The 27,394-nt window shown below is 47.9% G+C and overlaps 1 protein-coding gene across 2 annotated transcripts in view; it reads right to left on the bottom strand.

Moving 5' to 3' along the window:
- Positions 1-26,908, bottom strand: part of PHF2 (PHD finger protein 2) — a 444,998-nt gene extending 418,090 nt beyond the window's left edge. For both annotated transcript variants that reach the window (XM_086939167.1, XM_086939168.1), the window contains exon 1: positions 25,911-26,908. In XM_086939167.1, the coding sequence (XP_086795293.1) occupies positions 25,911-26,008 (98 nt within the window). In that variant the 5' untranslated portion in view covers positions 26,009-26,908. The remainder of the gene's footprint in view (positions 1-25,910) is intronic.
- Positions 26,909-27,394: the final 486 nt, after the last annotated feature.

The following is a 27,394-nucleotide window of genomic DNA, read 5'->3' as shown; positions in this document are numbered from 1 at the left end:
TTCTTGGGAGACGAGGCGTAAGGAGGCATCCAAACTTGCTGCGTCCATTCCGACAGAAACGAGGACAGCCAAGCCAGAACCGCGCCTGACAGTCCCACCTCAGCCAACCGATTCAGCAGCAGAGCATGGGGAACCGTATCGAAGGCGGCAGATAAGTCCAGCAAAACCAGAACCGCTCTGCCGCCTCCATCCAGACACTCCCTGATGGCCTCCGAAACTTCCACCAGAGCCGTCTCGGTGCTGAAAGCCGCCCTGAAACCCGATTGAGCCGGGTGCAGGGCCTGAGAGGACTCAATAAAATTATTCAGCTGCCTATAGACAACCTTTTCACAGACCTTCGCCAGTGCCGGGAGCAACGATATCGGACGATAGCTGGACGTGGCTAGAGGGTCCAGGCCAGGCTTCTTAAGGAGGGGAAGCAATTTCGCCTGTTTCCAGCAAGGTGGCACTGAGGCCGAGGACAAAGACAAATTGACCACCTGAGTGGCCTCCTGATAAACCAAGCTCGCAGCTCCCCCCAGAACCCTGGCAGGGCAAGGGTCAGAGGGTGAACCCGACTATAGTGACTCCAAGATGGCCAGCACGTCCGCTTGCACAGCTGGCTCAAAGGTGGTAAATTGGCTAGTAGATTGCTTCCCCCCAGAACAAGCGAAGGGTGACAAGGGCCGAAGAAGCCCACTGGAATTTTGGAGCTCCTCTTGAATTTTGATGATTTTATTATCAAAAAAGCAGGCCAGTTCTTCACACCAGAGATCGGAGGCCGGAAGAACTGGTAAGGCAGCACAGGGAGAAAGGAAACTCTGAACAATGGCAAAGACTTATTTGCCATTGTTGTCCGCCTTCTCTATCCTTTCTGAGAAGTACCTACTTTTGGCAGCTTTAATTTCGGCATAGTAAACCTTCTGCGCCTTCCGCAGATCACTCTTCAGATCAGGGCGGAATTCACGGCGCCAGGCTCGCTCCAGTTTTTTGCAGCCGGATTTAAGTTCCCTGAGAGCGTGGGAGAACCAGGGTTTAGAGGGCGATGACCTGACCCGTTTACTGCCACCTTTATTGGAGGGCACAACGGCGCTTTGTTTAACCCAAGCATTGAATAAATCCACTGCAGACTCTAGGTTAGACGGCAACGTTGGCCGGTTAGCCAGAAGCGAATCTGAGAAGGTGGTTACATTTATTCTCTGGGCGTGAGCTTGAGGGGCAGGCAAATCCCTCAGCACTTTAGAACCTAAGGGCCAAGTGAACAAAATTAAGGCATGGTCCGACCAGGTAACCTTCATAGGGGGTGACATAGTGATCTCAAAGTTAGAGCAGACCAAATCTAACCAATGACCAGCCTTATGAGTGGGAAAGTTCACCCATTGTGTCAGGTTCGCCAGCGCAAGGACATCAGCCAAACCCCTTGATTCAGGCAGATCCCCAGTGTCCATATGGATGTTAAAATCACCCAGCAGGAGATAGCGAGAAAAATTGAGGGCCCGGGGAACAATAACCTCCTCAATATTGCCCACGAAGCTACCGGGATAGACGGGGGGGCGGTAGAGTAGGGTGCCTCCCAAAGTGAAGTGGGGGGAAAGAACCACAGCAAAGTGTAGCATTTCTGAATCGCCAAATAAATCTGGCGGTTCACTCACCACTACCCAGTGGAGTTGTGCTTGTATGTGCAAGAGATTTTAATACTGGTTTATGGAATCTTCCAGCTAAACTAGTTTGTGGAATATTGAATAGGGAAGGAAACGAACAGAATCGATTTTGCCATTTACCATATGTTATGCTTTGTCTGAGCTCTTTTTAACACACTTTTGAGACGGACATATTACCTAATAATTCTTTATTTACTACTACTTTTATCAGAAGAGCTGCAGCAATGGTCATAGACCATATTTAATTATCACACCATGTCCTCTCTTTATAAACGTCGTATAACGTTATCCCATCATGTCTCAATGACCCCTTTTCTCTTTATGTTATATATCAACGGCCTTGAACAAGCCTTCTTAAAGCCTCCTCTAGACCAACCAAGGATCGGTCCAGGGTTCATCCCTGTTCTTATGCAGGATCGGTCCAGGGTTCATCCCTGTTCTTATGCAGGATCGGTCCAGGGTTCATCCCTGTTCTTATGCATGCGGATAAATCTGTTCTTATGGCACATATCTCCCCAAATCGTTTAAAAAATACTTAACAGCATCAACGTGTTCACGGGAGACTGAAAGTTAATATTAAGAAGACCTCTGTGATAATTTGTGGAAAAAGGCCTTCCAAACCCATGCCCGCCCATCCATACTAATAATGTTAAGATCCCTATTGTACGTACTTTTTCATTTTTAGGAATTCTATTGATAGCTCGGGAAACTGAAAATTGCAACTTATACTTAAAGGCAGAGCAGCTGAACATTACGGCTGCTGTAATTTTCAGATTTGAGCCCAATTGGGCTCAAGGCCATTAAACAAATTAGCACAATTTATATCAGCAAAGGTGTATCTTCAGGCAACTATGGCGCTAGTATAGTGGGTTATTCCAGCACGATTGTTCTGCAAACTGCTGAACATGTTATCATAAGACACCTTTTTGCAGTCTCACAAGTTACACCCTCTTACTTGTGTCATAATGAATTAGTTTTGCCCTTTCTAACAGATATAAGTGAAAGACCCATCCAGTTATGGCATTCGGTTCGGACAAAATCAGAAACGGCCCTCAATAGAGCACTTATTTGTGACGGCCTCTCCCTTTAAAAGATTAAAGAGACCCGCGTAGACTAAGCCCTAAATTTGGATATTAAGGACCCATTGATAATTTCATCTTTATCCAAATCTGACCTGAAAATAAGACTAATGGGAATGGCTTGGGCCGCGAGGGTCGCTTTGGAAAAAGGGAAGCCGGCTTATATGAATTTCAATCCGATTCCCTCAGAGCCTGGGCTGCAACTCTGTTCAATTGTTGTTTATTATAGACATCACTGCTTTATCCAAACTCACTTTAGGTTAAGCATAGATCACAACTTAGTGGCATTTCCAAAAATTGCCTAGTGGTCCAAAGATGAACAGATTGGTCTATGTGATGGCCTTCCCATTCAATGCACACTGCACTTTTATTCTTTTACACTTTTCATGAATCTGCCAGAGCCCATTTTGTAAAACCGTATGTGGTGAATTTTAAACAATGCAAACTAGCCAACACTATTTTTACAATCATTACCAATTGTGATTTGTTTAGCAATAGTACATTTTGTTAATACAGCTGTAAAAAGTGTGTCTTTAAAAAGGCACTAGCCGATAAACATGGCTGCTGCCTGAGGAGGCTCCGTTGTCTGACCAGCTTCCCTAACGATCTGCCTACTAAACCAGAGGTAAAAACCTTCTCCATGCAGCGGCACTTGGATCGGAGCAAGTGGGGCATCTGATGCGGCCAGTGAAAGTCCTGTGCAGCGCCCGCTAACTCTGTGACACCGAGAGGACGAGGTGCGGCCTGCGCACCACGCCGGAGCCGGGGTCTAAAGTTGATGAGCAATCGGCTGTGGCGAGTAAGGCGGAGCTCGGTCGCGTCCGGAGCAGCGCGCCTCTTCCTGAACGCCGTGGGTCTCGCAGAGGCGGCAGCGCCGTGATTTGACCCTGGCAGCGGCTGCATGGGAGAAGTAACTGAGGCGGAGACCATCAAAAAGGACAGGATCCACGAGGTGAGTGAGGCCCGGCAGTAGCTGCCCTGACACTGTGTTCCCTGGCTTCCTTCTACATCTGGGCCTGGGCTGTGCACCGTGGCCGCTACCGCAGCAGACACTACAACACAAGCCCACCGCAGTACAACACAGACCACGGGTCCATGAGTGGAACACTTAGAGTCTGGGAGGCATCTCATTCGTGAGGTCAAATTGCAGGCCTGGTCCGGTGTTGCCTTGCGCCTGACACCTACGCTGCTTTTGCTTAGGGCAGGACCTTTTGGCTTTCTCCAACTGGTGACCTCTTCCCTGGATCATCTTGTAGTCGCCCGATTTGACCATAATCTCTATCCAGGGAACTGGCCTGTCTTTTAACAAGGGACTTGAACAACACTCAGCGCCTGACCCTAAAATGGCTGCCACTGATCTCACATGGACAAGCCTCGTGGCTGAAAACCCCCAGCCTCAGAGCCACAGTGATCAACAACCACGACCTACCCCTGTTCCTCACCCTCTGCCAGGGGAGTCCAAACCGCAAGGCCGATCCCCGGTGGAGCTGCTCCGACAGCTATAGGGGAGACTGGCTCTGGCACACCGCTTTGGCCGTCACCTACCCATCCGGTCTTCGGACATTTGTCTCGTCTTCTCCTCTGCTGCGGTCTCCTTCCTCTGGACTTCCAACACTCCCTGATCTGTTTTTTTCGTCGTTTTTGCTCTTTAATTGTTTTCCCGTTGAGACCTAGCTGTTTGGCTGATGACCGGTGGAGCTACCCGATAGCTAAAGAGGAGATGGGCGGTGGACTTCCTCCTCAGCCGTCACCTACCCAGCCGGACATTGGGCAGACTCTCCTTCATCTCTCCACCCTATCTACCTCCTGCCCACCTCCTACCCCTTTACCCCATCCCCTTACCCTTCTAAACTCCATTTATTTTGTCTTCTACGCTCTTGAATTGTTTTTCTAGTAACTGATGTAATGAGTAAATGATGTAATTTTGTAATTCCAGTGGAGCCTTATGTAAAGTGCTCTGATACCTCCGGGTCTAGCCAGCGCTATATAAAACTCTCAAAATAAATTTAAAAAATCAGGAAAATGTTACCCAATCTGTATGTAAAGATAGACTAGTTATTGAAAGTAGGGGCCAGATGTATGACCCATTTCTGCATGCGCAAACGGGTTAGCGACCCTTTTGTGCATGCAAAAACTAATAGGGCCATGTACAAACCCTATTTCACGAGTTGCAATTTATTTGCGACTCGCAATATGAAAGGGGGGTTCCAAGGGCGTCCCTTCCTAATTGCGGCTCGCTATTCTATGTAAGAATGTTTTGCAACCGCAATTGCGGTCACAAAACACTCGCAATTTACAGCCCACTAAAAAAAAGAAACAAAAACGTTTTTTTTTTTAAATGCATCCCGTTTTCCTTCATGAAAAACGGGCGGCATTTTTTTAAAAATCTGCTTTATTGTAAAGCAGTCCCAGACATGGAGGTCTGCTGAGCCCAGCAGGCCACCATACCTGGGAAGGCCAGCCATTCCTAATGGGGTCGCAAATTGTGAGCGCCTCATGAATATTGATGAGGCATGCAATTTGCGACCCCATTGGGAATCGCCTACAGTGTCTCTGACACTGCTGTACATTGCATTTAGCGACTCGCAAATTACGACGTGCAATTTGTGAGTCGCTAAATGCCCCGGTCGTACATCTGGCCCTAGAACTGTAATTATCTGTTAAGTTTTTTCACTTACCGTTTAGCTATAGACTACTGACATTGACCTCTGTATAGCTTCTGAGGAGGAGAGGTGCCTAGGGCAACATCAGTACTTGAAACTGCTTGTTTCGACTAGGGTACATCTTAACAGTTAACATAGCAGACCCAGTAGAGGTCTTTGTTTTCTACTTTTGGACCAACTATGACTCAACTGTAACTTTGTCATTCTTGTGAAAAAATGTGCTGAATATTGCCACTCATATAAATTCCATCTAATTATCCTCTGTAATGCATCTTATACTCTAATGATTCTGATCTGTAGCATATTGATCATTGTCTCAGTTGATATTACAATCTAGATACTACTTATTGAATGATGTATTAGTTGCTACCAACACTGCAGTCCCATTTCTGCACTGTGTTATGCATCTTCAATAGCGTTGGCAGAATGCCCTTCATTTTAAAGTCATTTTGTACTTTTAATCCTCTCAAAACAATATTGTGACCTTGTTTCATCATTACTGGTTGTGATTGTCTATTGATTTATTGTCCTGGTCCTACTATGTATTAGGCTATCTATCATGCATATGTATAGGTATTTTGTCATATGCGCATGTCATTTTATGTCGTTTCATTTCATAAAAACAAAATAAAGATTTTTCGAGTGCAGCATAAATACACTGGCAAATGCTCAGTTTGTCTCAATATTATATAATTTTTGTATTGAACTCTGCAGCTTAGTAAACCAGCTAAGGTGTGCCTCCTTGTAAATACATGCATGAATGAGACACAAGCATTTTAAGAAACTACTCATTTTGTTTAAAAAGCTAGCATTTTTGGGGATGAGTAAGTAACAGCTGCACCTAGAAGTTTAGCATGGACTCGCACAAACTCACAGATAGACCGGAGGAAGACGTGAATCTAAAATTGAATTCTTATTAATAATGACAGTAGCATCTCTTTTTTACAAAGTTTTTAATGTCACAAAATTTCGGATGTCTAGCTTTGCGTGTGTGCTACTATTTCCACAGCTGAGTCTGCTACTCAAGGGGATGTGACCAGGAAAAGGTCCCTGTAAGAGGGCACCCTTGCATGCACTTGGGCTGCGGTTTCAAAAAAAGAGAATGCACAAGTGGTGATAACTTGATGGCGGGCAGAATGCAAAGACCCTGGTGAGAACATGTCTGGGAGGCAAAAAGACCTAGAGGGAGGGATGTATGACGTTAGCACGCATACTATTACCACGCATACCTTTACAACGCGGTATTTACAACGAATACCGTTACAACGCATAGCGCTTAGAGGTGCTGGATAGTGGTAAGTATAATTTTATATTCCAACTCCAGTCCCCGTGGACACTAGGGAAGGTGTTGGATATAAAATTAAACTTATTCCCTATCCTAGAGCGCCCCCCAGCGCAATGCGTTGTAATGGTATGCGTGGTAATGCCTGCGTTGTAATGGTAGTGCGTTGTAACAAATGCGTGCTAAACGTTGTATACCAGAGGGAGCATTGAATGAAGTACAGCACAACCCTTTGAATCATGGGAATAGAAGTTCAAGCAATAGTGCGATGGTGGCAGCAGTGGCAGGAAACCCTGGAAGTCTTGCAGCATGATAGGTCCTACAGGAAGCACCCAGTGATGGAAGGCCATCTACTGCTGGTGTTAAAGTAAGGGATATGAAGGATTCCAGGGTTGCAAAGCTGTAAGTGCACATTATGAGTTGGGATACGGTGGCTGAACCTCCTATGCAACAGCAAGTGTACGACACTGATCCACAGTTAAGTATTAGACCTGCCAGTGGCGGGTGTCTGTGGAGGCATGGCTTGAGAAAAGACCAAACCTATAAACAACCTAGGTACCAATGCAGCCCCACACGTGACAGAAGAAAATGTTCAGGCGAGAATTATTCCTGGCTAGAGTCCCAGGGCTAGAAAAGACACATGCTTTGAAGGTACAGGTCAGAATGCGGCAAGGAAAAAAGGTGAGCAGAGGTGATAAAGCCCCTGTAAGACAACACGCTGAAACACAAGAATTAGGCTGCCATGTGGTAAAAGAGTGAGTGGGCCAGCAACTCTGCCTACTATGAAGAGCATGGAAATTAGAAGACAAATGTATGTGACATCAATTTTTGAGAGACAAGAAGACGAAAGCCACTGACATGACTACACAGATTGTGGAGCTCAAGGAAGACATCACTAATATGATGATGTGCAAGTAAACAGGACTTGGCATATTGCAAAGGATGTTGAGGACAGCAAGTCATGACTGATAAACAATGTGAAATCTACTGAGGGTCTGTTTAGAGTAGCAGCCACGAGAGGTTTGAAGATCACATGGAAATCAAGATGGGAGTGAACCTCACCAGTCTATGAACCAGTCTCAAAGAGATTGTTTCGGACCCTCAACCACATGGCCGTAACCAACAGCATATATTACCAACATTTGAGTGATCAAGTTTATAGTGTCCCTATCAGGTCTTTCACTTGAGTGTTTGGTTCTCCATGTGAGTCATACCTCCACCAAGAGGGAGACTGACCGGGTGAAGACATAGGTGGGAGCTAAACGAGAGAAGTAAAATTACCTTGTGGAAATGTGTAATATTTTACTTAGCATAAGCTGCAGCCATTTTGGCTGTGGTGTCCATTTAGTTTCCTTCATAAATCATCCGTCCTCTGCAGCTCGTCTTTTCACTCTGCCTGTGTTTCTATTTTAGTTGACTTCCTGACTCAGCTTCAGCAACGTACGTGCTGTTTTTTTTTTTTTAGCTGCTAGTGCACCTGGTCTTAGATGTTAACTGTTGGCCATTTACTGCTGTCATAAGCATTTTTGCTCCCCCTCCCACTTTGCTGACCAAGTGGTTATTCATCTGCCCTTGTTTACTGATTCTAAAATTGTTCTTTCCATGTCAGTGCTTACACTGCAACAAAATGATATAAAAGGGACAACAGTTTGTGAATTCAGTGTACTACCTCCTGCAGCACTTGAGAGAGCTGTGTGGACGTGGTCCCACTCATGAGTGATTAATAAACATATTATTTATTCCAACTCCAGTGCCAATCTCTATTTTGTTGGTCTATGAACCTGTGGACAAAAGGGTGATCCTGCACCAGTGTACCCCTAAAAAGGTACATTTCCACAACCTATGCCTGTGAATGTGATTTATTAAAAGAGTGGCACAGGGGTAAGACTAAAAACAAAGTGATGTTGTTCAGACAGGTAACTGGTCCTAAACATCTTATGATCTGGTCGACATGTTTAGGCCTAGTGTTGCTCCTATGGGTCCATGGCCTTTATCAGGACCAAGTGGAGTAGATCCCTATTTTTGTCAGTCTCTTGTGAGGATGTCTAGTAAGCGTATTGACTTACGGTTTCTTCATCAAGGGCCTGTTTTTGCCCATGACGGGTCATTGTTATAGGCATAGCTGTTGCCTATAAATGGGAGAAAACAATGATATTAGAGTGTGGAAAATGTTATCTGTACATTTAACATTTCCCAGGTGGTTGTTTTCCTAAAACACCCGATGTACTACATTTAAAGTGCATCAGTCCCCCTTTTTGTGTGTGGGTCTTATTAAGGAACACTTTTTGGACATCCTGATATTTTTATCTGGCTATAGCGCGACATTAATCATGCTCTGTCATTAGTCAGGCATGTTGTTGCCAATGGTGTATCCCTTCATGACAGTTTCTTGCTAATCGTGCAGAAGTGGTGAATTGTAATGGAAGTGGTGAATCTTAAAATCTGGATAGTGAGTTTAAAACAGGGATTTTCCATATACGTGATATGATTCCTGTACACCACCATTGTGGGCTGATTGTGTATCTTAGTATATGGTGGGGATGTGGTGTTTTGGAGCTATTCTGTGGGCCCACTTGCTAAGTGGGCACTGTCTTTGGCTTACTTGGGGTGGCCGAGTTCAAGGGCCCTTAAGCGGGGTGGCTGGCCCATGATTTTCAGCCATAGGAGAGTTTGGGTTGTGCATTTGAGCATTCATATAATTTTGCGCTTTGTAAATATGGTGCTTGGAGGGTATAATTGGCCATCATCTTGTTCATTTTGGTGATGGTGTGTAGTTTATGCTTTTGGGGAATAGTACTTGACTTAGGACAGTGCTTGTGCACGTGTGCACATGCTTGTGATTGGTGGTGCCAAGTTGGGCATTCTGTAGAGAGGTGCTGTTAACTCGTAGTATAGTCAGAGACACAAGAAGAAGCATCTAAGGAAATTGTTACCTCTATGCATGGTTAGATTTGCCCCATGGGATGTGGGTAGAGCTGGGAGCAAAGTCTGCTACTTACTGGTAAAGTTGTGCTAATTGCATTAATGTGCTAGATATACACTTCTTGTAGTGAATGGCTACTTCATAAACTGAATTTGGGAACACTCCATATGCCCCCCCCCAAGCCCCCCAGAAAAAATGTTGCATAAATAACATTGGTGACCTGACTGTAAACTCCCTATGGTGAGAAAGAGTCACTTTTCACAGCCCCAGTTTGGATCCCACTTACTTGGTTTTGGTCCACCCAGCACCGTCGATTTCCGTGTCCCTCCCAGCCCGGATCTTTATTCCATCTGGGAGTGTAAGGGTTTATATAGGAGACATTATTAAGCAAAATGTGTCTGAACTGCAGGTTGTCCGTGGTGTGGATGCCGTTCATGGGGGACTTGCTACATTTGCTACGGAAAACGGCCTTAATGTCATCTGTGCATAACAATGTAGATATTGACGTAGTGCACAGTGACTAATTTAATCATCTTAAGTTCACCATATGCGGAACAGATGGTGTGCAGTCACTCCTCAATTGTGAATTATATAAAAGTGGTATTATAACAAATTCAACTATTTTGTTGCACATATGCCGGTTGAGTTGTGCACAGGACTTTCTTTGATGTGTGCTTTTTTGGTCAACCTCCACGTGGACCAATCAGTATACAGTCAGTATTAAATATTGAGAATTTGCATACACGAACATGGGGGATTCTTTCAATTCATATTTTTCAGTGTTGTGTCTGGGTTTCTGAGGTTATGAGAATACAGCTTTTGATCAGGAGTAGTGGTCATGTTGCATGGAGCAGGCTCTGCAGTTGTTTTGTAGTGTGGGTGTAACCATGGTTTCCTAGTATATGGGCCAAAGTGTGTCTGATCCTACATGTGTCTGAGTTGTTGCCAAAGAGCTTGTCTCTGGTTCAGGGGTTGATTCAGATGATCATGAGCTGGGCTATGAGGCATTAGGTTGTCTCATGTAGGTCCGAGTTCCTGAGTGCTAGCCATGGGATGTTTTCATTAAGGGCCTAGTCAAATGTTCTTAGGTGGTAGAATCATCGTTGTTCTGTCTGAAAATAAATGTGTTCTGTGTTTCTGTTGATGTTCTCAAAACGCTCATCTTCACTTTCTGTGTGCTTTTTCAGTCTAAAAGTGGTTGCTCATGTGTGTTATGATCTTTTTGCACCTGATGTTGCTTCGGTGTTCTCCAATACGGGTTTTATTTTTTCTGCATGTCATTCCAATGTATCTGAAGCAGCAGGGACATATGATCATATAGATCATGTGTGTTGTGTTACAGTTCGTGTGGCTTCTTAGGTGTAGAGTTTTGGTAGCCTTAGCTAAGTGGCACAACGGACATGGGCTGCAAGAGTAGTGGCCAATTACGAGTTGAAGACCCCAGGACAATGGCACACTATTGGTAGTTTTTTGCGCTTTCAGAGGTCGAGTATGGACTATGTAGTCCCTAATGTTTCTCTAATATCACAGCTTTAGAAGTCCATGTGCCACAAATATAAAATTCATTGGAGAACCTGGAAATGGCTTTAAAATGAATAATACAAGGGTCAGGAGCAATGAAAAAGGACGGAAGTGGAAGACTTGGAATTGATCCAGGTAAAGCTTTTTAAATCGATCTTGGTAGAAGCAGATCAAATTAAAAAAAAGATTAAGCGTGCCTACGGTAAACATTATTTGGAGGATGGTGCAGAATTCCTACAGAATATGCTGCTCAAAATTTATTTTGTGCCTCCGAATTCTCAAAGAATTTAGACCCCAGCAACAATTCCCAATCCAAGAATTAAAGAGTCTTCTTTACCAACACCTGTCTGAACAAAACCTTGCTAAATGAAAGGAGATGAAATTTGAGACTAACAACCTGCACCAACGAGAGATTCATTTCATTTTGAGTAGAGTTACCCATTAGGTCTCATGTCGGATTTTGGAATTAGGGCTTTTCTTGTCTCTACAACCTGAGGGGGTTTTGGTCCCAAAGATTGATATAGGAAAAGGGAAAACGTGATATGTAGCAATCTCATCATCATGGAAGAGGTGGGAATAGCGCCAACAGGTAGAAAAGAAGAAAAGGAGAACAATGGACAGAGCCTATGACTTGCAAACGGAAATCTATCTGAAGAGTCACAAGTCAACCAAAAAAGGCAGTATTTGCTGGGAATGGTGAGGTGATGCTGAAGCTGGTAAAATGTACAACCTTAAAGGCTGGACTTGGGGGTAACTCATTTCTACATATGACGTGTGCATTAGAGAGGAAGTAGAATGGTCTCATATTTCCTTGGGTTTCAATAGTTTGCCTACGCCTATTTAATGACTTTTAGCTGTGCTAGTGAACCCCTACACAAAATTTCAAAAAGAAGGTTCGGAAAGGTCACGACATTTGCAAGTGACTGCTTTCCTTAAAGTTAGGGGTAAGAATTTGACCCAGAAATCCTTCATGCTGTGACAAAATAGATGAAAACAAATTGAACTTTGGAGCACAGAGAGGTGCTGACCTATCAGTGCCAGAAAGACCTGGACAGGCCTGGCTGACTGATGCACTGCAAGAAGATGGTCTCCTTGGGGACCACTGGCCAAGAGACATGAGATCCTTGGAGCCTAGATAGCAAGAGTCACCAAAGCAACTCAAGGTCATTGCCTGGGTCGTGAAAATTCAAGGAGGAGATACCTTGCCTACGTCTGTTGTGAGCCTGCCCATCCTCGACCCACCCTATATCCTTAGGTTGCCAGCATCTGTCCCCCTCGAAACCCAGAAAAACAAGGGGCATTCCTCATAACACCGGTCACTGGGATTTTGTTCCGTTGGATGCGGTCAGTCACCTGGATTCGATACCCTCTGAACGAGTTCTCTAACTAATTTGGTTCCAGGGATACTGCAGTGTGAATTATCCATTAGTAGTTCGGTTGTGTTACTGGTTCGGGACACATAGCCTCTAGGCAAGCTAAAATCACAAATGTTAGGTTATGTGATTGTAACCCTAGACAGAGTAGTGGTCGTCTGTGCTGAAATAACTTTCAACCAATTTTGTGGAAAACTCAACTGGGTCTCAAAACAATTGAGCTATCCAGTTTCCACCCAGAGCAAGATACGTTGTAGCAGAGGGGCAGATATATAACGCCCAAACTTGATACATTCTATTCCTTTGTCTGGCTCCTCTGTTACAAACGTTAGAAAGGTTTACAAAATAAAAGAAAACAGGTCCACAAGCTTACTGAGAGCACCTGAAAACTGCATCTTTTGATAAACAGGCCACAGGGCTCAAACTTAGGTTATAAACTAATGACTCTCACTAAAGCTATACAAAATACAGTATTGTATGTAGGCTATCGAAGGTTCTAGCATCGTTTGACTTGCAGTATATTACTTTCCTAATCATAAAAGACACAGTGATTGTTTAAATTATAGCACTGGCTGAAGACTGAAATTATTGTTGTGGCACTACGGGGACATCGGGCTCCAGGTCCCAGGCAGCTCGATTTGACCTGGTAAAGGCGGGCCAGGCTGCAACGCGCCATCCGGCACTATAAGAATTACACATTTGGCCCACAGCGTGGGACATGCACTATGGGGGCATCGGACTCCAGTTCCCAGGGACCTTCCTTTGACCTGGTGAAGGCAGGGCCAGACTGCAACGTGTCATTCAGTGCTATAAGAATCCCCCATTTAGCCGGCAGCATGGGACATGCCAAGGGGGGACTCTTCCAAGTCCAGACAAGGCTGGGCCACCTCCCTGATGTTTGCCTCAAGAGTCCAGGGTGAGTGACTCATTGTATATGTATTTTAGTCCACCTTCCTAATTGAGGGTAACTACTGGTGGAGACTTAAATAATTTACAGGCACATACTAGAGTCTAGTTGCCACTACAGGGAACCAGCTATACACTCTCTGGCCCCGTTGTTCATTAACTGCAGCTGTAATTACTGTGTCTTCAGGTGAGTTATAATGGGAAGTGTAAATGACCTGGTGGGCCTCTGCTAGCCGCTCCCCCTGCCAAAACTACATCAATTGATAGAAATTGAGTTGGTGGAGAGGGGTCTCTCTGTGGGAACTGGTGCAAAATTACCGCCACTGCCACTGCTGTAGTATTAGAGGGGACAGACTTGATATGGTACTTGTAGAACTGAGGTCTGCCTTTGACTTGGTCCTCAGGAGAATTTTTTAGCAGGTATTTGTTCAAAATGGCTTCCCGTCCTATCACTGTATAATTATAGAAAGGCTCCATGAGCAGAATTTCGCACAGGTGCATTGTGGTAGGCAGGATTGGGATGGGGGGGGGGGTCTGAAACCTTTTGGGTTAATAGGGGAGTTAGACAGGGCTGTGTGGTGCCCACACTATTTTCTTTGTTAATAAATGACCATGTTGGTCATTTGAATCTATGCGACAATGATGCCCCTAGATTAAAATCCATGAAGATGCCAGCTCTCATGTTCATGGATAAAATACCTTTATCCTTTCTAAAATCTTCATGGACATACAGAAGGTCCTCGAAAAAATTTGCAACGTATTGAACTACAAGGACTTGAAATCAATTTGAATAAATCTAAATTTGTGATCCTCAATCCCGGCCGCTCAGCTAGGCCAAATCCTATCTTCAATGGGATCCCACTAGAGCAGGTAAATACTTTTGACTATCTTGGGAACAACCTTAGTGAGCGGATGGATTAATCAACTCACATTTCTAAACAAAGACTCAAATTCGAACACCATATTGGTGGGCTCCTAATGGTGCACCAGGGGTCTTTCTTGAAGTAAATTTTCCCCAAAAATTGAGTTCTTTATACATCAAGCATGGGGGCTGCATTGTACGGAGCAGCACTCTAGGGTCATAAGCCAGAGAAAGCCCTTGTCCTGACAGAGAATTGTTTCCTGCAGCAAATATTGAACCTTCCAGTTAGCACACCATTAGTACCAATAAGGTTTGATCTGGAGGTTCGGCCACTACTGTATTGGAGAAAGGTTTGGGTAACCCCTGAACTGATTTCATGTATACATTGTCTGGAAGAGATACTTGGAACCTAGTACGCTGGCAAACTCAATTTCATCAGAGACACTCTGAAAAACATGGGGAAACATAGTATGTGGGATAATCCAGGAAGAGCCTGTTCACAAATTTGAAAAGCTGATTTAAAAAGAGCTATAAAAACTTCAAATTAAGATTGCGTTCGTCTAGCTCTACATTGGGCTCAATTACATATAGATTTTTACTGTATAAGGACTTCTATAAATTTGAAGGATTCTTAGCCGAAAATAAACCCAATTTGTCCAGGAAGTTGTATGCACAATTTTGGTTTGGCAAACCACGGGCAACACAGAGAAGTAGGTGCGCCAGTATTGTGGTGAAACCAGTGAAACAGAAGTTTGTGTTCTTTTCTTCTACCCTGTATATAGCAGGGCCTGGGGTAAATAGGTCGTCCACACATGCAGGGACGTGGGAACCTCTCAGCATAATGAGGCATATAGAATTTTTAAAAACTTATATTAGACAAGCTATAAAATTTGCTGTGTTAAATTATCTATTTGCTATATTGTGCATTAGAAGCAAACTAGCAAAACGAAATGCCATTAGCTAAATTGTCAAATAACTTAGTTTCTGTGATTACCATGGGGGAACAAATAGGCTACACCTTTTGGTACCAAATGTGTGCAATAACAGAAAGTGTGTTTATTTTAATGTTCCAAAGAGTATTCAACGAGCAATGACACAAGATTGCATTGGTTAGTGAATTATGGAGGATGGGCCGGGAATGGATTATCATTCACTGTATATTTTTTATATTTGATTGTTTAATTTGTGTAACAATACTAATTTCTCTTTTCTTGTAAGAATATTTCAGATTATATGAAACGATGAATTCATTATTGTCTAATGGTATGTCATTTATTATTCTAATATGTAACGAAGTACGAGTCGAGAAATGCACTTAATTGTTTTTTTTTAAATTTAGAATTATTTTGTTTTAATGCTAGTGGTGTGAAAAAGTTGTTTTATCACTTTGTATTTTAATATTTATGTATTTGTCTTTTATGACGAAATAAAGAGGGTTTGAATTTAATTGAATAGTTGTGCATTGGATTTCCAAATGCTACATCCTCCTAAATAAAGTCTTGACTGCTGGTCTCAAGTGCCCAGGGGGAGTAACATCTCACACTAGGAGCAGATGTGTATCATAAGAGATAGATGCTCTTAACTATGAAAGAACAATGCTCAAACCCAAACTATTCGGCTCACTTATGGACCTTGGAAAGATGATGGCTACAGCTTCTCAGTCAGGATTTGTACATGTGACTAGCTGCTTGCTTCTTTACAAGCACCCTATATCACGGTCTATGTCAGTGATGCTCAAAGTACGGCCCGGGGGCCGCATGCGGTCAACAGCAGCACTGGGCTGTTGTTAACTTGACTCAAAATATATATTAAATAAAAAAGGACAAGCATTTAAAGATTCATGGCAGTTAAAGAAAGGAAAAAACTAGGGTGTGCTGCACAGCTTAACTTTAAGAGCACCTTCATGTATAAAGACATAATAAAGCCTCTTCAAAATTCAAAAAATATATTTCATCAATATGCAGTAGCATTACACCCTAGTGCAACAGGTTACATCAGTGCTTTGAGAAGTACTGAGAAAGTGAAAGTTTCCTAACATGAATTTATAAACATTCATACTTCCACCCAACTCCCCCGACACTGGCAACGATGAAAAGGAGAACTAAGAGGCAAATCAGTTATGGGCACCCTTTGGGTAGCCGGGGTTGCTATTATACATGAACAGCATTGTGGCTTAATAAATCAACTATAGGAGAATTTTTTGTGATGCTCACATCCTAAAGTCGGGTATTTCGAGGTCTTCTTATATGTGATAATGAAGAAAAAGGAGGGGGAAGAGAAATAAAGCAGTTGCCTAGCATCATACAATTTGGTCAAGTGGCGAATGCCAGGCTTGATCCCAGGTTTTCTGGTTCCACACTGTGCAAATCAGCCCTTAGAATAACCTGCTTTGCTTCCCCTTACACCCACCTTACCCCCTTTAACGCCCTCATCTAATCCCAAACAAACTGCTGGCATCAGTGCAGCCCTCGGTTACCACATCGACCAAACTTGTTGGCCCCTGGGAAAATGTTTGCGGGTACCCATGGTCTATGTACATGTTTCAGCATCCTATAGAGGTCTGAAAAACGAAAAAGGCTGGATCCAGTTTGACCATCAGGGCCTTTGCCAGTGCTTTTCTACATCACACCAATGAGGAAAAATGAAAACTCTTATGTCAAATGGTTCCTACTGTATAGAAAATGATATGTTGTTTTTGAACTTTGCTGCATCCTTTTACATGAATGCGTTAGAGACATCACTCTGAGGCAGATCACTCAATCCCCAAGCTCTGTATGGAAATGCCACTCTGCGCCATTCGCTTCCTGCACTCTCAGGTCACAACCACGGCCTATATTCCACAATCATCTCATCACATACTCTTTCCCAGCGCTCCTCAGCACTCCAGTGAGAGCAGGCACATGTCTCTTTGTTGAACTGTAGGCAGCATTAGGGCTCTTTTTGGGTACTTTGAGGTGTTTTATACCAACACTACACAGAATGCTCTTATTGTAATCGCCACAGTAACCGTAAAACTCTACACAAACTTTCTTTTTCACAATTTCGAGATGACAAATTTTCTTCTAATTAAGCTTCCAACACCAGTTTTTGCACGTGCAGGTCCATCCTGTTAAAAACTTGAAAAATGTGCACTGACCAGACAGTGTGAAATCGAAATATCCTGCCTGGTGTACCAAAGGATTGTACCCATTCTGTGTCTAGAGGAAAATGTGTTAGCACATATGAGTCACTGCTTGGTAATACCAGTCACAGAGGCCATTTCTCTATGTTATTCCCCATTTCCATTGGGTAAACATAGAAATGGGTGCAAGAATTTGCTGGAGAAATAAAGTCATCGTGCAGTAAGGGTATTTCTTCTAGGTGGGGATTGTAACCGATTCTAGCAGCACACTTGTAATATGGGGGCTCCCAAGCCCTCTATAGCAGGCCCTAGAGGAACAGGGTCACCATCCATGTCATAGCAAACACTGTTACTAGCCCTGGACTCTCAACCTTCGACATAACTGCTCTCGGGTGCTAGTCTAACCTTCTCAATTGAAGCAAACCAAGACTACAACACCCAGAATGCTTTAGGTTAACTATGAAAGCCCTCGACAAGAAACACAGTTTCTTGTCGAGGGCAAGAATCGATAGTAGGAGATTGCATTATGCGAGTGTACATAAAAACAGCATATAGACTAGCGCGAAGACACTTTGATATGCAGCAAGAGAGGGGTGTAACTCGTCATAAAAGTCTAAAAGTCGTGACTGGAGCCATTAGAAGCAGCATGGTAAGTCTTGAGCTCATTGGGAGAAATGGTAAGATATCCCCATGACGGCAGTCAGAGAGCCTGAAATGATTTCACTACAAGGGGGTGGGGGTGAGAGGGGGGGTGCATGAAGGGGGCTCAGGAAGGAAGCTGCCAAGCCAGTTTTTCAGGATAACCACTGCATATGAATTTGTGTCATGTGATATGCTGAATATCTCGCACGGACCCAGCCCTTGTGGACCCAGGCTGGACTCCATGACAGTTATAAGAGAGATGAAGTAATGGCGGCGTGCGCTCGCACATGGCTTTGTGGCTGTGCCCCTTGGCCACATTTTCACTTCTGAAGAAACAAAAAGCCCCACTGACATCCTGAGGCGCCTAGAGACTCTTGGGTAGCCAGCGCTAATCAATCAGTCAATAACCCCCCCCACCCCCACCATCATTACCGCAGAGGCCCAGGTGTTAATTTTAAACATCCTGGAACAATCATCATCTGCTGTAATGAGGTACAGTAAGGTGAAAATTAGTAGTTTATTTAGAAAACCAAGACCCTTAAAGTGCCAAGTGAAAGGTACACGAAGAAAAAGTCAGCAAGACAATATACACATTTAGCCAAGTTTGTTAAAAAGTAAAAAACATATGTTAGTAACGTGTCTTTAAAAATGTACACTTTAAGGGGTAAATCCAGCGCCTTTAATAATATAGCATGATAGTCAGTGCAAATGCGTGATCTCCTTTAATGAGTTACAGCCTCTGAATCTGAAATGCGTTTGGTTAAGAAGAGCATTAAATATTCTGCAAACCTCCACTGCCTGTCACGCACGACACTTTTAGCCAGTCCTGTTTTTTTGTTGTGTGTGTGTTTTTTTTTTTTACTTACAGCATTTTGGATTCTGGGACTTTTAGTTTTGCTTTTCCCATTAAACAATGGAGGCGCGGGATGGAAAGTGCTGTTCCGTAAAAAGCCAGGACTGGAGAAAGGTGTCACAAGTAACATGAAAGCACTTGGCAGCCAGACCTGTATTATATCAGTATCTTCAATGAAGTAGGTGTAACTCAGACCTAAGCAGCTAAAACAATGCCGGCAGTGTCTTCAGAGCGCTATCGAGCGCAGCACACCCACTGCTTTCTCAAGGTCTCGCTGCCTGAACACTTGCAGCCCACCTCTGGCACAACCCAGCTGCGGCGCACAGAGTAAGGAAGCGCTTCGACACTCAGCCTTCATTGCCACCCCCCATCCCCGAGCAGCAGTCTCTGCTGGCCAACACACAATAAACCCTGCGGTGTGGGGGAAGGGCACACCTCCTCTCGCACAGACAGAGCGCGTGAACCATCTTTGTACTAACACACACACTCTGGAAAAGTACACAGGCCCACCGACAGCCAACCACCCGTGCTGCACAGGTACGGAATGTTTACTGATCCAGGCAGCCATCAAAGCAGGTGGAGAGGTCAGAGTAAAATAGACCCGCCCATGCTACGTCATAGCACAAAATGATAGACGTGGTGGGTATGATGGCCCAGATACTCAGGCCACTGAACACACCTGCTTAGTGCCTGGAAGCTCTCTCACGTGTAAACTGCCGGCCCCATCGTTCTAAGGCAGACAGACCTATACTGCACTGAAAGACCTCTGTCCCTGAACAACGCGAGCGCCTTCCCGGTCTAATCGTGCACCGTTCGCCCACCTTCCCTGTCTGAGGCGCCACTCCACTGCCCACTCACCAATGTGCCAGAGCCCTGCAACTCACCTTCGGTCAATGGCAGAACACAGGACCAGGCATGACATCACCCATCCTGCGAGGTGGGGCGCCCTACCGTGAACTCACGTCCGTATAACAAGGCAACATAATTACACTTCGGTGCACAGTGACACATTGTACTATGCACTCGCAGCGCGTGGCAAACACCCCAGAGAGATGGAGCAGCAGAACACTGTAGTATTCACTCACCCTTTCTATAGGACGGGCCACTGTGCCTTAAACTCACCCTCTCAATGACGGGGCAGTGCACTCAGGCACAACGCGCAGAGCACAGCACAGTGAACTCGCACCCCTCAGAAAGGGAACAGCAGGGCACTAGCATACACTCACCCCTGCCTTTAAGTCTCCCTTACATTACCAGAGCTGTGTAACACATCATCGGTCACCTGTGCAGCTCACCCTCAGATATATGGGGCACTATAAGTGGGCAGCGTAACGGGCCCACGGCTCCACTGCTGGGTAACATACCCTCACAGATGGGATGGGCACCATACCCTCCCAGATGGGCACCATACCCTCACAGATGGGCACCAAATCCTTATATATGGGCACCAAATCCTCACAGATGGGCACCATACCCTCACAGATGGGCACCATACCCTCACAGATGGGCACCAAATCCTTATATATGGGCACCAAATCCTCAGATGTGCACCATACCCTCGCAGACATCTGCGCTCACAGGCTCCTGATGTCTGCCCACGAGCACGGTGCTGTAAACACATCAATATTCGCGGAATGTGCCGTGCTCTAATCCGCACTGCCAGGTCTCGCTGCTGGGATCCTGTGCTCTGCAGCTGGACATGGATCTCTGCACATAAATCTACTATCTGACAGGACCCGAACTCTAGGGCAGACTGACCAGCTAAGATGACTGGCAATAAAGCAGAGTCCCGGACTGGACACGGCTGTGCCCCGGTTTTGCACCCGCGCACACACTGTTAGCAGGCACGGATATGACGCCAACTAGAGATCACAGACCCCCTTCCACCGCACCTGCCTCCGCATACAGCACGAGACACGAAACGCGTTTACGTCATCCGCGCGCCCCAGGGGTCCGTCGCCTTTCCAAGCAGCCAGTCCTACCGGTTTGGGGGTGCAGGGGCTCCCTCTGCCTGACGTCACCAGAGCACAGCCTCTTGCCCTCGGTCACCACAAACGACACGGGCCATTGCGCTACGGACCCACAAACAGCAGAGTTCGGGGTGCTCGATCTCCACCAACACTAAAGGCCCCTGCGTCAGACCCCCCCCCCCCCCACCACCACCACCAGAGTCCATTGTGCAAGATTCCCACAAACAGCAGCCCCTGTGCTAGATCCCCACAAACCGCAGTTTCATGTGCTAGGTCTCCACCAACACTAGAGGCCCCTGTACTAGATCCCCACAACTAACTGGGTTCCTTATGCTAGATCTCCACAAACGGTCTAACCACGTGTGCTAGATCATCACAAACTGTCTAACCACGTGTGCTAGATTCCCAAACTGTTTAACTATGTGTGCTAGATCCCAACAAACAGCAGTTCCCATCCCATAGCCAATATCCACAGAGTGTAATGCAGGCTCTCTGGAGTAGATTCCGGGAAACACAATATGCTCCGGTGCTAGATCCCCACACGTCAAAGTTCTTTATTCCCCACAAACTGGTTAACCAGGTGTGCTAGATCCCTACAGACCGCACAGTACCCTGTGCAATATTTCCACAACCAGCAGATACCCCTGTGCTAGATCCCTCAAACAGAGCCTCCACAGGATAGACTACAGGGTCTCCGTAGTAGATTCCAACACATGTCACAGACCCTATGCTAGATCCCCCTGGGACCTCTAGCATCCTGCAAAGACCCATTAGCAGAAACCCACCGCCACCAGCACACCCATACGAGCAGCAGAGATCCCTGTGCTATGGTGCCATAAACAGAAGATCTCCCCTGCCCTGTGGTCGATCTCCACAAACAGGAGAGCCCGCAGTAGATTCCCTCAAACAGTAGACATCCCCTGTAGTACGTCTCACAGACAGACCCGCGCTGTAGCAGATCCCCTCCCATGTAGAAGATCCTAAGGACTGACCGCCTGTAGTAGATTCCACCACGAGCAGCGCATGGGTAGATCTCTATACGCAGCAAACCCCGGTCCCTGCAGGGAAATCTGCACCACTGCCAGGGCGACGGGTCTTTGGATGGGTCCAACAGCAGAGAACCGTGTCTGTGTAGATCCCATGAAGCAGCGGCGAATCCTGACACAATTTAGATCCCAACGGCTGGAGCGAATGCGGCCACAGTACAGATCCCAAAAGCAGCAGAGCCCATTTCCTAAAATATCATGTCCCCACAGCGGAGTCTCTCGGGGAGATCTGGAGCTGGTAACCCCCGCAGCAACAGATCCCTAGGATGGCGTGGGAGGTGTCGGGTGACATGATCTACAAACCTCGGCTCCAGCACCATCCCCGGGATTGGGCTGTTTGAGCAGACCGACCCACGGTAAATGTGCAGGAGAGAGTAAGACAGCAGATCTCCAGCCACGGGAGCAGATTTCCAAGCACTGGATCGGGTCCCCGGGCTTGGGCAGATCGCCAGACGTTGGACAGATCTCCAGCCACGGGAGAAGTGAGCACAAATCCGAAATCATGAGATCAAACCTCACGGTATGGCAGCCCATAGCGAGGCGCTGGGGGGTGGGGGTCAGGTGTCCAGCCAGAGATCGGGTCATGTCTCCAGGTAACTGAGTAGATCTCCAGACAGGCCCTCAGGGCTCCAGGCATGGTGGTCGACCTCCAGGGACGAGGGCAGTTATCCAGGCACGGGAGGAGGTCTCCAGACATGCAGACATCTCCAAGCGCGGGAGCAGGTCAACACGCACGAGGAAAGATCTCCAGGCATGCGAGCAGATCTCCAGATCCGGCGGTAGACTTCCATGGACGGGAAAAGTTCTCCGGGCACGTGAGGAGATCTACATGCATCCGGGCAGGTCCCCGGGCACAGGGGCAGGTCTTCCGGATCGCGAACAGATCTCCAGACTCGGGGGTCCACTTCCATGGACGGGGGGTGGGAGGGGCAGATCTCCGGGCACGCGAGGCGATCCCCAGACATCCGGGCCAGATCCCCAGGCACAGGGGCAGGTCTCCGACTCGCGCACAGATCCTCTCAGCTGGAGTTGATACTCAGCGCCGATATAATCAGTTCGGAAGGCCGCCCCCTCTCCCACAAGGGGCGGGGGGAGGGGGGGGGGCTAGGTGGAGTAAGCCTCACCAATCAAATAAACCAACCCTTGTGGGAACAGATCGCCTGGCGGAGGGGGGGAGGGGCAGTGCCTCCGCTCCAGGGCGAACTTAAGCCCTCGCCTGCCGCGGAGAGCAGCGCTGTGGGCAGGCGGCAGGGCGAGCTCTCACCCATGACATCTTCCATCACATGACATGTGGCGGCCCCGCTGGAGGGCAGCCCTCCGCCCCGTGGCACACGGATCCATCTCGGTGCCCGTACTGCCTCTGCCGCTGAGAGCAGGCCACGGAGAGACCTCCTGACCCAGGGCGATGTGGTCGTGGGTCTGAGAGGTGTAAAGTGTCACCCGCCCAGCGTGTCACTCACTCATCACAAGCCCCTGCAACGCCAGAGGCCAGTCCTCACCCCTCCTCCCCCATAAAAGATCTCGGCGCCCCTCCCTGCCACCAAAAACATGTTTACATCCATGGACAGAGCCCAAGTCTTGCTTCGATGTCATATCACCCCCGTGGGTCCTTTCCCCACCACCACATCTCACTTCCCTCTAGCCCCAGCGGACAGATCATCCCCGCAGCGCACCGTGCACCCCCCAGAGACACACAGCTGATCTCCGGGCCCAGAGAGGATTACTGCCCCTGCTCCGATCGCAGCTACTGGGAGTCATTTACCAGGACAGGTCTCCCACCCCTGCCCGTTTCCACAGACCCCCTCACCTGGGCACCCTATCTCCAGCTGGACGTGCCACATAACTGGGGCACGTGTACCTTCCACCCCCAGTCAGCTCGCTGCACCGCGAAAGATCGGTCGCATGGAGGGGTTACCCCACCGCAAGCGCCCCCCCATCCTCTATCAGTAATCTCTTTCGAGCAGCAGCAAGCACCCATCCTGACAGGGGGTCGGAGGCAGAGATCCCTACGTGGAGAGTAGATCCCCACCTTGGAAGCGCGCTTCCCGGTGGACAGGATCCTCATTTCGCAGAATAGACCCCCCTTCCCCCCGGAAAGAGAAGTGGATCCTTCAACCCTCATCTCTACAGCGCGAAGCAGACCTCTCCTCGTCCTCACCAACTCGCGGGACAGAGATCCCTGCTCGGTCTGCCGTCCTCTCGGCCCCGGGGTCGCAGAGACCCAGGGTCCGAGGGGCAGACCCCCCACTGCTCTGCGAGTAGCTTTCACTCTCTACGAAGAGAGGGGGTGCTCGGTGGGGCAGAGGATTCCGGTGAGAAGCTGGACTCCAGATCCCCTCTCTATAGAGGTTCCCGACACAAGAGCGGATCCGTCGAGAAGGGATCCCTCCGCCGAGATCTCCCGCTCCGTGAAGTGTGAGCCGCTCGCTGGAGCGTACCCCTGCACCCCTACTACGGGGAGGGGACCAGGGTGTCTAACCGCAGGAGTAGATTCCGTCTTCAGGGAGTACGTAGAGGCACCTGCTCAGTGGAGTAGATTCCCCCCACACGAGTAGATTCCTGGGCATCACCATAGGAAAATGAACCTTACCCAAGAGCAGACAAGATCATTAATCCACGAAGCAGACTCCCTGCCCTGAAAGACACCCCTTCACCGAGGGGTCGATCCTTCCAGCCCACGATAAGAAGCGGACCCCGCTCCCTGGCGCGGATCCCATACACACAGAAGGGATCTCCAGCTAGGCTGGCAGTCCGCCACCAGATCACCCTCGGAGCCCAAGATGCTGACCGTCAATTCATTCTCGGGGAGTTCGTCCGCAGCGCAGCCCACACACCTCTAGACCCCGGGGTCGACGTCCGGACCTGGGCAGCCGACCTACATACTCGTGGTCAATCTATAGACCCCTGGGCAGCCAACCTACATTCTCGGGGGTCAATCTTCAGACCCCCGGGCATCAGATCTCTACCTCCGTCGAGTCGATCTCCAGCCCCGAGCATCCGATCTAGAGACCCCGTGGAGTTAATCTACAGCTCCGGCCGACCGGATCTCCTGCCCCGGAAAGCAGCTGTCCAGGCCCCGCACAGCAGTTTCTTGCGCCCGGGCAGTCGATGTGCAGCCCGCGGTCAGACGATCTACAGACCCGGTCAGACGATCTGGTGGCCCTGATCAGAAGATCTCCGAGCCCGGGGAGTCCATCTTAAGCTCGGGGCACCCAACCTTCTCTTCCGGCCATCAGACCTCCGAGTCCGGGACACACATCCCCGGCAGCTCGGAGGAGCAAGACTTCCACATGCCCGCTCTGCCAATCCGACGAACTTTTCCGGCTGCAGAAGACGAGGAGGGAAAAGGGATCGTCAGCAAGAAAGAGCCGCGATCCCGGGGACCCCCCTGTAAGGCACCGCCATCGGGGCCCTTCCAGCCTCCCCGGCCGTGCCCCCGAGCCCGCAGGGCGCGGACAGAGAACCCACCGCACAGAAGCGGCCATAAAAAGGTGACATTTGGCTGTCAGTCCGCGCAAGAGACAAAAACAACAGGCGCTGGCCGGAGCCCATACTGCCCGGGCTGTAAGCCACGCAGAGCAGGAAACGGGGCGCCCGCTCCCCTCCCATACCAGCCTGGACCCCGAACACCCCAAACTCCCCAGCCCCGAGCCCTCACCGTGGAGAAGAGCCACCCCATACCCCCTTTCCTCAAACCCGGACACGAGCCTCCTCCCTGAAACCCAGCGAGCAGCCGCTCCAGGCACAACCACAACAATGCACCCCCGGGTGACACCCCGAGACAAAGGCGTGGGGGGCGCCCGGGCACCCCTAGAAAACAGGTAACGGTGTAAGAAAAGAAAGAAACAAAGGAGCGCCGAGAAAGAAAGAGCAGAGAAAATACAGAGCGGCGGTGACTCCGCCTCCTCGCTCCTAAAAGGCCTCGCCGTGCCGTAGAAACTGCAAATACCAGGCGGAAAAGGGAGCGAGGGAGAGGGAGGAAAGGCAGCCGGGGAGCGCGGAGAGGCGCGGGGGGCCTGCGCTGCCTACCTGCCGTGGAACCAGTCCTTGCAGGCGTCGCACTCGATCATGAAGCGGGTGACATCGTAGGGCAGCCTGCAGATGCAATAGACGGGCACCGTCGCCATGTTCAATGCTGCTGCTGGCGGCGGCTGCTGTGCTCCTGCCTTCCGCACTCGCACTACAGACAACAACACTCGCTGCTGCACTCAGAGCCAGCAGCGCCAGCCCGGAGCAGCCAGCAGCACCGCAGGGCACCGCCGCCGCTCCCTTCCACCGTGCAAAAAACAAGAGAAAGGCGCCAATCCACCGGAGAGTCCAAAACACAAATCCAGATAATGCAAAAAATGTGTTGGGGTTTCCTTCAAGGGCGATGTGCAATGTCACCAAAAAATCCTGGCGCGCAGGCTTCCAAAGTTTCCTCTATTTTCTGCGTGCTGCCTTTTCTGATTTATTTATTCTCCTCTTTTTCCGCTCCTTCCTACCGTGTGTTGTGCTTTCTTTTTTTAATGGTTATTATCCGATGCATTGTGCTGCCGCTACTGCCCCCTCCCCTCCCCTGGTGACAGCGCATACGGAGAGGAACCCGGACTCCGCTTTCTGCTTTCGTATTTTTTTTTCCGATTCAGAAAGAGTCCGAAATGTTGTCGCCTTCGCCTGCACTCTTTCTTCTTGCGCCAGTCTGTAACATTTTATTTTTTTCTGCGCGGATAGCGGCCGGGTGGGGGCTTCTGTCTTTCCTCCTTCCTCGCTCTGCCTGCTTGCTGCTGTTGTTTTTTTTTCTCAATGTCGGTTTTAGTTTCCCGGGGCGGCGGGGCACGGCATTAAAAAAACGAGGGAAATAGCTCCGGAAAAAGAGAAAGCGTTGCAGGAGGAGTTCGGGGAGCGCAGTCCGGCGAGCAGGGTCTCGCTGTCCGCGCAGGAGAAGGCGCCTCGAGCTCTCTGCGCCGTGCGGAGGGAGGGGGAAGTCCGAACGGCGACCAGGAACTAGCCCCTGCTGTCTCACGAGTGCGTTTCTGTTTAGGGACACGGGGGGAGGGGCTTGACAAGACATGACAACATTTCAATTGTTTTTAGTCGTGCGTGTAAATGCACCCGCAAAGCACTTTGGAGGCAGGCGCGGTGTATTGACGGAATAAGTACTTTCAAAATATTATTGCAAAGGTTTTTTTTAACAAGCAGCAGCGTGCTTCGGTACAGTCATAAGTACTAGGGCATGTTTTAGGGAGCTCCGGTTATAGCTGCCTGTTATTCGTGTAAGTAAGGAGATAGTATGACGTAATATATACCATTTTTTAACTTTGATTTCCTTCTCGCACACTTTTATTTTGTTTGAGCGTCTCTTATAACGTTACAACGTCAAGTCAGTGTTACGGGTCTGCTTAAAGGAAGTAGTGATGGTTGGCTGCGAGTTGTCTATTTATCATTTTTTTTTACTTGCCTACTTTGGGGGTGCAAAATGCGCAGGTACCAGCACGCTGCACAGAAGATAGGCGCTTTCTTTAAAGTGTGCA

Source organism: Lissotriton vulgaris, chromosome 9 (genome assembly GCF_964263255.1).
Source record: "Lissotriton vulgaris chromosome 9, aLisVul1.2, whole genome shotgun sequence".
NCBI lineage: Eukaryota > Metazoa > Chordata > Amphibia > Caudata > Salamandridae > Lissotriton > Lissotriton vulgaris.
Note: the sequence above shows the minus strand (reverse complement) of the source record. Positions and strands in the feature narration are given on the sequence as shown.